The sequence below is a fragment of the Misgurnus anguillicaudatus genome, chromosome 1 (assembly GCF_027580225.2).
Source record: "Misgurnus anguillicaudatus chromosome 1, ASM2758022v2, whole genome shotgun sequence".
Classification (NCBI taxonomy): Eukaryota; Metazoa; Chordata; class Actinopteri; order Cypriniformes; family Cobitidae; genus Misgurnus; species Misgurnus anguillicaudatus.
Window position 1 is genome coordinate 21,574,718 of NC_073337.2, and position 13,830 is coordinate 21,588,547.

Genomic DNA, 13,830 nt, shown 5'->3' on the forward strand with positions numbered 1-13,830 from the left:
ATACAATAAAGCGATACGGAGATATAGCCTTAAATGACTTGACCACTAGGGGGCACTGACCAAAAAATAAATTGTGACTCAGGTCTTGATTGTGATGACACCCACCAAATTTGGTGTAAATACAATAAAGAGATGCAGAGATATAGCCTTAAATGACTTGACCACTAGGGGGCACTGACCAAAAAATAAATTGTGACTCAGGTCTTGATTGTGATGACACCCACCAAATTTGGTGTAAATACGATAATGAGATGCAGAGATATAGCTTCAAATCTCTTGACCACTAGGGGGCGCCAAAAAGTTTATAAGTCCTCCCAGAACATGTTGCTGATGAACCATACCAAGTTTCATAACAATACGCAATTGCGTTTCTGAAATACTTGAACTTAAAGAAAAATTCAAAATGGCCGACACACAAAATGGCCGACCAAAAACCATTTGGTATCGTTTGACTCGGCATGCCTCACGAAATCTAATAAGACCAGTCTCATAATTTTACATTCAAATTTGCAGTAGTTATAAGCAAAAATAGACATTTTTTATATCTCGTGACCAGTAGGGGGCAGTGTGACGAAATGGCGCATGCGCCTTCAGGTCATCACTGTTATGACATATCCCAAGTCTCATATTAATACGCAAAAGTTTTGCAAAGATACAGGCTCAAACACATTTTGGCGTGCTCGCCCTCGCACTCTTTGATACGTTATACGACAACGGATAGGTCTACTGAAAATCTTTTGATAACTTTTTGTCTAGAGTGTCTCTAGATGATGCATACCAAAAATCAAGCCAATCACACGAGCGCTCTAGGAGGAGTTCGAAAAAGTATGTGTTCAATATAATTCAAAATGGCCGACAGGAAGTAGGTTTGACTCAGACATATTTGGTACAGTCGGACTCAGCATGAGCCAAGGAATCAATAGAGTGAAGTCTTATGTCATAGTGGAAATTTAATCAAATGATATAAAGATTTAAAAAATTGTTTTTACATATCCTGACCACTAGGTGGCGCCGTCCTAAAGATTTATAAGTGCGCTCAGAACATGTCACTGATGAACCAAGCCAAATTTCGTAGCGATACGCCATTCTGTTTGTGAAATATTGAACTTAATGAGAAAATTCAAAATGGCCGACACCCAAAATGGCCGACCGAAAACCGTTTGGTATCGTTTGACTCGGCATGCCTCAAGGAATCTAACAAGACCACCTTCATGATTTTAGACTGAAGTTTGAAGTAGTTATAAGCGAAAATAGGCATTTTTCGAATCTCGTGACCACTAGGTGGCGCTGTGACAAAACGTTGCAGGCACCCTCAGGTCATGACTGTTATGACATATACCAAGTTTCGTGTCGATACAATAAAGTTTTGCGAAGATAAGGCCTCACGTCCGTTTTGGCGTGCTCGCCGCCATATATGTTGTCAATTTATATGAGAACGCATTGGTCTATCAAAAAGCTTTTGATAACTTTTTGTCATGGGTGTCTCTAGATGCTACATTCCAAAGGACATGCAAATCAGACAAACGGTCTAGGAGGAGTTCGAAAAAGTAGGTTTTACAAAAAATTCAAAATGGCGGAAAGATGTGCATGACACAAATGACATCAATGTGTGCATTTGAATCATCATGAGCCAAGGATTCAGAGGAAACAAGAATTTAGTTTCTAGGACTCACGGGTCAGAAGTTGTGAGCATGAACATAAGTGCATATTTGGACTGTTGGTGGCGCTAGAGGGTTTGAGTCAGACACACCAATGTTGCTATAGTAACTTCTGAGACTGTCCTCTACATGTGTGCCAAATTTCATAACTTTCCTATGTACGGTTCTATGGGCTGCCATTGACTTCAATGGCGGAAGAACAAGAAACTGAATAATAATAATAAGAAAACTAACAGAAAATATAGCTGCAAGCAGCGATACCGGGGTCAAGCCAAACATGGCAAAAAATGATTCATACGTGATGACTGTCATGATTTAAGATCTAAGTTTGCGTTAGTTTTATGAAAAAAATAGCAATTTTTTGTATCTTGAGACCACTAGGTGGCGCGGTGCAGAAACAATAGATGGTGCCTCAGGTCATGACTGTGATGACACATACCAAATTTAGTGTAAATACGATAAAGCAATACAGAGATATAGCCTTAAATGACTTGACCACTAGGGGGCACTAACCAAACAATAAATTGTGACTCAGGTCTTGATTGTGATGACACCCACCAAATTTGGTGTAAATACAATAAAGAGATGCAGAGATATAGCCTTAAATGACTTGACCACTAGGGGGCACTAACCAAACAATAAATTGTGACTCAGGTCTTGATTGTGATGACACCCACCAAATTTGGTGTAAATACAATAAAGAGATGCAGAGATATAGCCTTATATGACTTGACCACTAGGGGGCACTGACCAAAAAATAAATTGTGACTCAGGTCTTGATTGTGATGACTCCCACCAAATTTGGTGTAAATACGATAAAGAGATGCAGAGATATAGCTTCAAATCTCTTGACCACTAGGGGGCACCGAAAAGTTTACAAGTCCTCCCAGAACATGTAGGTAATGAACCATACCAAGGTTCATAACAATACACAGTTGCGTTTCTGAAATACTTGAACTTAAAGAAAAATTCAAAATGGCCGACACACAAAATGGCCGACCAAAAACCATTTGGTATCGTTTGACTCGCCATGCCTCACGAAATCTAACAAGACCAGTCTCATAATTTTACATTCAAATTTGCAGTAGTCATAAGCAAAAATAGACATTTTTTATATCTCGTGACCAGTAGGGGGCAGTGTGACGAAATGGTGCATGCACCCTCAGGTCATCACTGTTATGACATATACCAAGTCTCATATTAATACGCAAAAGTTTTGCGAAGATACAGGCTCAAACACATTTTGGCGTGCTCGCCCTCGCATTCTTTGATGCGTTATACGACAACGGATAGGTCTACCGAAAATCTTTTGATAACTTTTTGTCTAGAGTGTCTCTAGATGATGCATACCAAAAATCAAGCCAATCACACGAGCGCTCTAGGAGGAGTTCGAAAAAGTAGGTGTTCAATATAATTCAAAATGGCCGACAGGAAGTAGGTTTGACTCAGACATATTTGATACCGTCGGACTCAGCATGAGCCAAGGAATCAATTGAGTGAAGTCTTATGTCATAGTGGCAATTTAATCAAATGATGTAAAGATTTTAAACAATTTATTTACATATCCTGACCACTAGGTGGCGCCGTCCTAAAGATTTATAGGTGCGCTCAGAACATGTCACCGATGAACCATGCCAAATTTCGTAGCGATACGCCATTCGGTTTGTGAAATACTGAACTTAATGAGAAAATTCAAAATGGCCGACACCCAAAATGGCCGACCGAAAACGGTTTGGTATCGTTTGACTCGGCATGCCTCAAGGAATCTAACAAGACCTCCTTCATGATTTTAGACTCAAGTTTGAAGTAGTTATAAGCGAAAATAGGCATTTTTCGAATCTCGTGACCACTAGGTGGCGCTGTGACGAAACGTTGCAGGCACCCTCAGGTCATGACTGTTATGACATATACCAAGTTTCGTGTCGATACACAAAAGTTTTGCGAAGATACGGCCTCACGTCCGTTTTGGCGTGCTCGCCGCCATATATGTTGTCAATTTATATGAGAACGCATTGGTCTATCAAAAAGCTTTTGATAACTTTTTGTCTTGGGTGTCTCTAGATGCTACATACCAAAGGACATGCAAATCGGACAAACGGTCTAGGAGGAGTTCGAAAAAGTAGGTTTTACGAAAAATTCAAAATGGCGGAAAGATGTGCATGACACAAATGACATCAATGTGTGCAATTGAATCATCATGAGCCAAGGATTCAGAGGAAACAAGAATTTAGTTTCTAGGACTTACGGGTCAGAAGTTATGAGCATGAACATAAGTGGATTTTTGGACTGTTGGTGGCGCTAGAGGGTTTGAGTCAGACACACCAATGTTGCTATAGTAACTTCTTAGACTGTCCTCTACATGTGTGCCAAATTACATAACTTTCCTACGTACGGTTCTATGGGCTGCCATTGACTTCAATGGCGGAAGAACTAGGATGAATAATAATAAGAAAACTAACAATAACAATAGGTGTCTACGCCACTTCGTGGCTTGACCCCTAACAATAGGTGTCTACGCCACTTCGTGGCTTGACCCCTAATAATAAAATTAAGAAAACTAACAAATACAATAGGGTTCTACGCCCCTTCGGGGCTTGACCCCTAAAAAGAAAACTAACAAATACAATAGGGTTCTACGCCCCTTCGGGGCTTGACCCCTAATAATAATAATAATAATAATAATAATAATAAGAAAACTAACAATAACAATAGGGTTCTACGCCCCTTCGGGGCTTGACCCCTAATAAGAAAACTAACAATAACAATAGGGTTCTACGCCCCTTCGGGGCTTGACCCCTAATGAGCAATACTTCTAGCATTTATTCATCTTAAACTGGAGACACACCTAATGATTTTCCCAGAGAGTATGACTGTAATTTGATCATAATGACTGCCTTAATGCATTCATGTTTACAGTGACAACTACATACATTTTTTGGGGGGTTATATTAAACCCAGCATTGGGTCAAAAAGGGACAAACAGCCGTTGGGTTAAATTACCCAAGAAAATGTTTATATTTGATCCAACAATGGGTTAAAAACAACCCAGCATAGGTTAAATTTGGGTTTGACACGTTTTTTAAACTGTAGTTGTCACTTTTAACATACACTTACATTAATAAACACTGGAAATGTATATTGCTTTTTGTTAATTCATGTTAGCTAATGCATTTACTAATGCTAACAAATATATCCATGTAATTTATATGTAGGCCTATTACTCTTTTCAAACCCCCTCCCCCCAAGCATCTTTAGACTCATTTCAAACAAACGCAATTTCAAAAGCAGTGAAATTCCCTTGCAGAAGTTCAGGAAGCTCCTGTTAACTGGTCTCAAACACATTTCGTAAATTGTGCAACTTTAAGTCAACTGCCAACTGCATGACGTGTGAGAGAAAAGTAGTGGGAATGAATTGATTGTACTTTTCTTTAGTAACAATGGAATCTCTTAATATAGTCTCACTTCTCTTTCTGTTTAAAACGAAAACTGAGCTTTCCCATCTGTTACACACAGCTGCAGTTCAGTGTGTCATAAACCTCAAAATACAAGCTAAAGAAATGAAACTTAATGTCAAATCACGAGTTATCATTGAGCTAAAATAGCGAATATACCTTTTATTCACACTATACATTCTTATATTTCATAAATAAATAAAGAGCTCAGATACAAAACCCTCTAAGTGCGACATGTTTTCCTGTAAACAAGCATTTTTATCAGGCTCTTATGTTTAGGTTCAGTAATTTCACTTTAATGGCAATGAAAAGGTTATTAGTCAGTAATTGAAATGCCTTATCTCTATTTAACAAATATGAATGTCTTTCGCTCCAAAACCCTTGAAGTGCATGCAAATCTCCACTTGAAGAGAAAGTCTTCAGTTGTCTTTTCTGAATAAAGGTAAAACAGAGATGTATTCTACTTAAGTATTTTAATTTCTTTTTCTAAACATCTGTGTTTTATCAGAGTGTTTGTATTGGGAAAAAATTTACTTCACTTTACTAAAAAATGTTCACTACATTCTAAAGCATAAAATCATACTGTGTATTTGTCAGGATTCTGCCGGAGTCTTGTTTGGTATTAATATCTAGTTCAATATGGCAGGGTTCTGACAGTACAATGTTTTGTGTGGGGAATATGTGGTCTCTATTAACTATACTAGACCACGTATTTCCTGTGTCTTGTCACTTTTTACTCGCTCCCTTACTTGTTATTATTTTCACCTGTTCCCCTCATTAGTTTCCCCTATTTAAAGTCCTTGTGCTCTTTGTTCTGTCTGTGATCGTACTGTTTTGTTCCTGACCTGATTGTTACTCTCATCAAGTTAAGTCTAGTTTATTGTTCTTTGCAATTCTAGTCTAGTTTAGTCCAGTTCTTTGTCTAATGTTTAATGTAGTATAGTCTAGTCCTGTTTGTGCTTGGTAAATCTTGTTTCATGTTGGTTTTGCCCCATCGTGGGTTTTTGTTTTCTGTTTGTTAAAATAAAGTCTTCAGTTTTTCACACTACGTCTGCTCTTGGGTTCATTCACACAAACCCTGACAGAACGATCACAGCCCACTGAACCCAGCAGACAGTCCGTAATGCAGTGTGATTCTGACTTGGAGTGGTGGAGTACCCTCTCCAATGAGACCCTGGCTGGCAATGGCCCTTTTCCCCCTCAAGGAGGGCTCTCCCTGAGGGACTATGCTAGATCCGTGGAGAGGAGTAGGGGGTGTTTCCCTGAGGTCTTGGCCAACTCCTACCTCATTGCTGGTCTTAATGACCCCCCGCCTCTGCAAAAGCGGGAGGAATTGGTCCGTCTTTCCTACCGGGAGTTGGTAGGGCACCTTGTCCAGTGTGAGCAGAAGGCAGGGAGAGAAACTGCACTGTTAAGCTCCTTACCATCTTCATTGCCTTCAATCCCGGAGGGGCGTGTCATGGGGGTAATGACACAGGAGGACCCGGCGCTCACCACCTTGGGCCCCGAAAGCTCTGCCCAGCCCATCAGCCTCCGGGGTAAACGCGAGCGGAGGATCTCGTGGGAGTCGGCGTCCGAGGGGTCCTCTACGGAGTCTGCCGCTCCCACCACTGTGCCCACCTCACCTGCTAATGTCGCTGCACCACGACCGCGCAAGAAGAAGCGAAGGAGGGGAGCATTGGCTTCACAGTTGACCTCAGAACCACCTGCCACAGCTCTGCTACCGGCTGCTACCTCTTTGGTCTCTGCCACACAGGCAGCGCAGCCAGTACAACCAATGCAGCCAGACGCAGCGCCCCCTGTCTTTTCTCCTGTCTCGCCTCCGCTGCCAGCCGCAGCACCCCCTGTCTTGCCGTCTGTTTCTCCGTCCCAGTCAGTCTCAGTGTCTCCTGTTTTGCCTCCCCCGACTGTTGTGTTCCCCAGTTCACCCGCATCACCCTGCCCTTCCACCTGGCTTCCTTCCTCTGCCTCCTTATCCTCTTTGGACTCCCGATCTTCCCCACCCTTGTCAGAGTTTGCCCCTTCCAGCCATGCCTTTCCCAGGTCTCCCACAAGACCTCCCCGGACTCCCTCTGCTTCACCAAGAAAGCCCAGAACTCAAAAATCACGTCGACCACCTTCCACAAACTCTGTCCTTCCACCACCACCCATCCCTTGTTTAATATTTTTATTGTTACATCCCAACCCATTCATTGTCATAGCATGTCTCCCTTTATTGTTTGTTGTAATGTTTTCATGGTTTTTGTCCAGTATGCAGTCTGTTTTGTCTTGTGTCTCTCCTTGAGGGCCGCCAGGTGGCGTCCCTTGAGGGGAGGGTACTGTCAGGATTCTGCCGGAGTCTTGTTTGGTATTAATATCTAGTTCAATATGGCAGGGTTCTGACAGTACAATGTTTTGTGTGGGGAATATGTGGTCTATATTAACTATACTAGACCACGTATTTCCTGTGTCTTGTCACTTTTTACTCGCTCCCTTACTTGTTATTATTTTCACCTGTTCCCCTCATTAGTTTCCCCTATTTAAAGTCCTTGTGCTCTCTGTTCTGTCTGTGATCGTACTGTTTTGTTCCTGACCTGATTGTTACTCTCATCAAGTTAAGTCTAGTTTATTGTTCTTTGCAATTCTAGTCTAGTTTAGTCCAGTTCTTTGTCTAATGTTTAATGTAGTATAGTCTAGTCCTGTTTGTGCTTGGTAAATCTTGTTTCATGTTGGTTTTGCCCCATCGTGGGTTTTTGTTTTCTGTTGGTTAAAATAAAGTCTTCAGTTTTTCACACTACGTCTGCTCTTGGGTTCATTCACACAAACCCTGACAGTATTCCTTTTAACATTGCATATTAAAATTGATTTAAACCCTAATTACATAAAAATTGTGTACTTTTACTTTTTGAGTAAAAGTATGAAAAGTACTTTTTACTTAGTAAAAGTAAAAAAATGTACTAGATGTTTAATGTACTTAAATACTAAATATTAACTAAAAACCTGAAAATATGAAATGTAGTGGAGTAAAAATTTTGATAATATGCTTTGGAATGTATGTTTTCCAAAGAAAAACACTAATAAAATATGAATACTTGAAAATTTACTTTTATGTAGAAAGTAAAAATACTTAAGTACTATACACCTCTGAGGTAAAACACTTGGTCAATACCTTAAATCCGGTAAACCTTTAAAGGCGGGGTGCATGATCTCTGAAAGCCAATGTTGACATTTGAAATCAAACACTCCCGGAATCTGGACCTTTTTTGATAAACCCGCTCAACACATACGCAACCCAGGCAACGATGTTGGTTAGTAGACACGCCCCTTACTACTGATTGGCTACAAGTGTGTTTTGGTAGTCGGCCTGACTCCCTTTTCCAAAGTGTTTTTCAAAAATCATGCACCCCACATTTACACGGGTAAAAACTCTTGCACCTTGATGTACGCATGACATCGTTCATTCAATTCTTCTTCCATGCGCTTAGAGGACGTTGCTTAAAGGCCCATTGAAGTGCCTTGGATTGTGCAGCAATACTTCATGTGCTGACGTCAGTTTAACTGAAACAACAAAACTATCGAGAAGACCCTCCCCTTTATTTAAAATAACCAATAACGTTTCATTTATGGCATAGTCCAGCAAAGATGTACTGTAAGAAAACGTAGATGCTTTAGCATCTAAAGATCATTTGATTGGACAGTAAATTTGATGAGAAGCTGAAGTGTAGGATGATGTCATAAAATTCTAGACTTTTTTGTGCACGTGCCAAACTGTTGGTTTTAAATGCTTATATCTTTTATGAGAATTTTGGACCACAGGGTTTCCCTCAGCAGTTTTCAGTTCGGGCCGCCCACCTAAGCTGGGAAACCCTACTGCCTTAACTAGGTCGTAAAAATGAGAAAATAAGAAAGACGTGGTCCGGACCGTCACTGTCTGGAAGATAACTAGCCAGTTGATAAACCATCTCGGAGAATAGCGTGGACGGCCGCGCGTCACGCCGCGAGCGTGCACGCGCGCCACACGGCCGAAATGAGATAAAGACGTGGTCCGTCACGTCTGGAGGATAGCCAGCTGATAAAACGCGTGTCCGTGGGAACTGTAAGTGGATTTGTGTTTTGGGTTTATTTAAGCCTGTTATTGTATTCGTCTATAGTTCTTGCAATTTTAAAGTAAGTTAGCTGGTGATTTTGTTGTTTGAGCAACTTGCTAGCTAGGTTTCACGTGCCTGTTGATTTGATATAATTGTTGAGCGCTCTGCTCACGTTATTTATGTGCAATATTTACATGCTACAGTAGTTACACTTCTTTAAGATAATGTAATTAATAGTGGGAAATAATCAGTTTTTACAATTTTTGCACTAGCTATCATCGTTCGCCAGACGTTCTACGACATCTGCTTTAGTTTGTGTTTATTAACCCTTTAGTTTCACTTAATCACGCAGCTATTCCCGTTAAAGTTAAAAACATTTAATTCATTAATAATCTAGCATGTGTTCATTTTCTGTCGTAGTTTCTTCAAAATTATGTTTTATTTTGAGGGTTTTAAATAAAAATATTTTCATTTTCATCATGACGAGTACGCCTCGCCCCTTTGATTGCCACGCCCCCCGCCCAACCCTACCATTTTAACTAACAAATTTTCTGTGGGAAAACCTGGACCATACCAGTTTATATCTAACCTTAAAGGAATAGTCTACTCATTTTCAATATTAAAATATGTTAATACCTTAACTGAGAATTGTTGATACATCCCTCTATCATCTGTGTGCGTGCACGTAAGCGCTGGGGCGCGCTGCGACGCTTCGATGGCGTTTGGCTTGGCCCCATTCATTCAATGGTACCATTTAGAGATAAAGTTAGAAGTGACCAAACACATCAACGTTTTTCCTATTTAAGACGAGTAGTTATACGAGCAAGTTTGGTGGTACAAAATAAAACGTAGCGCTTTTCTAAGCGGATTTAAAAGAGGAACTATATTTTATGGCGTAATAGCACTTTTGTGAGTACTTCGACTCGGCGCAGTAACACCCTCCCTTTCCCATTATGAGAGTGAGAAGGGGAGCGGACTTTTCAGGCGAGTGGAAGTACTCCCAAAAGTGCTATTACGCCATAAAATATAGTTCCTCTTTTAAATCCGCTTAGAAAAGCGCTACGTTTTATTTTGTACCACCAAACTTGCTCGTATAACTACTCGTCTTAAATAGGAAAAACGTTGATGTGTTTGGTCACTTCTAACTTTATCTCTAAATGGTACCATTGAATGAATGGGGCTAAGCTAAATGCTATCGAAGCGTCGCAGCGCGCTCCAGCGCTTACGTGCACGCACACAGATGATAGAGGGATGTATCAACAATTCTTAGTTAAGGTAATAACATATTTTAATATTGAAAATGAGTAGACTATTCCTTTAAGCCTAACATATTTATATTATAAAATGAAAAAAGTTTCATTGTAATTACACGGGGTCTTTAACAGCGTTTAACAGATTCTGTCAACAAACCATCATTTCTGAATGGTCTGAGACTGGGATTAAGCAGATTTGAAGTGAATGTATTTGATGAATGTATAATACGTGCCGAAAGCATTTTTGCATTCATCTCATTTTTGACGGACGTGGCATTTAGTGGCTTTTGCATCTGAACTCTTCAAATATTGTTACATAAACCACCATCTGTGCAATATAAATCATTCAATACTCCATTCCTCCATCCTTTTCCCCTCTTGTCTTTTTTATTGTCTGTATTTGACTAGAAATTTCCCTTCAGGAGTCAGTAGGCTAAACCACATTTGAAGGTTTTCTATCTATAATCAATATATAACATTTGTTTTCCAGCATTTGCCACCATGTATGCTGAATATAAGTTTGTGGAGAGGATACACGAGAACACAGGTGCCGTGTCCCCACATCTAAACAAAGCATCTTTTGCTGTTGGGATCATCTCTTGTGTTGGCATGTGTTTTGTGGCTACATTTCAGGTATAATGTCTTTAAAGTATCACACCTCTAAATAAATATAAAAAGGTTCATATGTGGTTGTTGTTAAAGGGAATCAAGTCTGTCATTTACACACACACACACATGTATGAATCACTTTCTTTCAAAAAACACCAAAGGAGAAAATGGTCTGAGCTGTTCTCTAATACATTAAAATGGATGGGGACGTCCAAATACCTTCCTAAAAGTGGTCCATGTGATCCATGTGTTACATTCTAAGTCTTCAAAAAAGATCTTTGTTTGAGGAAAGACTAGAAAAAATTACTGGACATTCTGCTCAACAAAACTCTTTTGTGCTTTATGAAAGAAAGTAGGATTTGGAGTGACTTGTAATGGTTACACGCTTATCATGGCGATAAGTTCAATTCTTTCTGACTGTTTTGTTATGTTCTAGGAGACATCGGTGGTATCAGTTCATGACTTTGGAGCTCTACTATTTTTCATCTTTGGGGCTATATACGCCGTTACTCAGTGTGTGATATCATACCGCGGTCGTCCTTATGGATCATCTACAGCCGTGTGTCATGTTCGTGCATTTTTTGCTGCACTGGCTGTTATAGCAGTATTTCCAAGTATCCTTTCTCATGCAGTAAATGTACACTCACCTAAAGGATTATTAGGAACACCATACTAATACTCTATTTGACCCCCTTTTGCCTTCAGAACTGCCTTAATTCTACGTGGCATTGATTCAACAAGGTGCTGAAAGCATTCTTTAGAAATGTTGGCCCATATTGATAGGATAGCATCTTGCAGTTGATGGAGATTTGTGGGATGCACATCCAGGGCACGAAGCTTCCATTCCACCACGTCCCAAAGATGCTCTATTGGGTTGAGATCTGGGGACTGTGGGGGCCATTTTAGTACAGTGAACTCATTGTCATGTTCAAGAAACCTATTTGAAATGATTCGAGCTTTGTGACATGGTGGATTATCCTGCTGGAAGTAGCCATCAAAGAATGGGTACATGGTGGTCATAAAGGGATGGACATGGTCAGAAACAGTGCTCAGGTAGGCCGTGGCATTTAAACGATGCCCAGTTGGCACTAAGGGGCCTAAAGTGTTTTACACCATTGCATTAATAAGAAATTGAACAGGTGTTCCTAATAATCCTTTGGTTAAGTATAAATATTAACATATAAAACAACCTATATCTCATATATTGGCTGAAATGTTCAGTGTAGTATTGGCAGTGTAAATGTACATATCTGCTTACATACGATATTGTATATATTCATCACACTCTTAGAATAACGTACAAAAGTTGTCACTGGTGTGGTATCTTTTCAAAAAGTACTCGTTTGTACCTAAAAGGTGCATATTGGTACCTCAAAGGTACATATCGATACAAAAATGGTACATATTAGTGACAACTTTTGTACCTTTATTTCTGAGAGTGCAGAATCCAACAATGCTATAATAACAGCATGGGAATCTTTCTGAAAAGTTTAGTCAAGACATAGTTAATCTCAGTTTAAATCTTTAACACACATTTTCAGCCATTTTCTGTGCAGTAAATGTAGGGACAAGTAAACTTCACTGGAACAGTGATGATAAGGTAAAATTTATGTCACTAAACATTTCAGTACTTATATCTTTTATTTTTAAACATAAAGCACAAGAAGATATGTTATATAACATATATTATTCCTTGTTTTAAAGGATTATACTCTTCATCTAGTGAGTGTTGCGTTTGAATGGATCACTACCTTTAGTTTCGTTTTCTTCTTCTTAACCTACATCCGAGAATTTCAGGTGAGTAATTTTGCAGTGTAACTGTTTTTATAATAATTCAATTTTCTTAAAGGGATAGTTCACCCAAATATTTATTTCTCACTTTCATGTTCTTACAAGCCTGTTTAAATGTCTTTGTTCTGATGAACACAAAAGAAGATATTTTTAGGAATGTTTGTAACCAAACCGATCAGAAGCACCATTCATTTCAATAGTATTCTTTTACAATGCAAGTCAATGGGGCTTCTGATTAGTTGGTTGCTGACATTTCTTTAGGTATTTTTGTTCATCAGAACAAAGACATTTATGTAGGTTTGTAACAAAATGATAGTGAGTAAATGAAAACAGAATTAAAATTTTTAGGTGAACTTTTCCTTTAAATTCATAGAATTTAGTAATCAGATTTATTACATACAGTAGTGAATCCTAATGTTTGATGTCTCTGTAATGTAACATGATTCAATTTATTTCTTCCAGCAATTTACTCTGAAGATGACCGTTAAGTTAACAGAGTGTTTGTGAGCCCAACATCATATGGTATTACATGAGTCTATTCTGACTGTTTTTGGTGCATTAAAAAAAGATTTACATTTTTTATACAGCTTGTTACCTTGTTAAGTTAAAAGGTGTAAAATGTGCAGTATATATTTTTTAGCGTATTCTCTAATCTTAGATTTGATTTTAGAGATTTGTCATTGTCTTTTAGAAAGCAATAAAACATGTACTTGAATTGTAATACACTCTAACCTTATAAGGCCAAAACTTGCTGCTTGATCATGATTTTAAAAATAACCAACACAGACAATAAAATGTATATTTTTAGAAATTTCCAAATGTGCCTTAGATAAATGTTTGTATCCATACTACAGTGTAAACAAATGTTTGCTTTGGTTATAGTTGAAATGTCCTGCTGTGTCCAGTATTTCTTATGTAATTGTTACAGGATTTCAATGCAGCTTATGGTGAACTACTAGCTTGTTTAACTTTTGCACTTTATGCAATGCAATACAATGTG

At 39.0% G+C, this 13,830-nt stretch overlaps 1 protein-coding gene across 1 annotated transcript in view; it reads left to right on the forward strand.

Moving 5' to 3' along the window:
• dram1 (DNA-damage regulated autophagy modulator 1) overlaps nt 1-13,339 on the forward strand; it is a 60,270-nt gene extending 46,931 nt beyond the window's left edge. Inside the window, exons 3-7 of the mRNA XM_055190451.2 lie at nt 10,921-11,063; nt 11,476-11,653; nt 12,581-12,639; nt 12,744-12,836; nt 13,293-13,339. Coding sequence (XP_055046426.1) covers nt 10,921-11,063; nt 11,476-11,653; nt 12,581-12,639; nt 12,744-12,836; nt 13,293-13,337 — 518 coding nt within the window. The 3' untranslated portion in view covers nt 13,338-13,339. The remainder of the gene's footprint in view (nt 1-10,920; nt 11,064-11,475; nt 11,654-12,580; nt 12,640-12,743; nt 12,837-13,292) is intronic.
• The last annotated feature ends 491 nt before the right edge of the window (nt 13,340-13,830 follow it).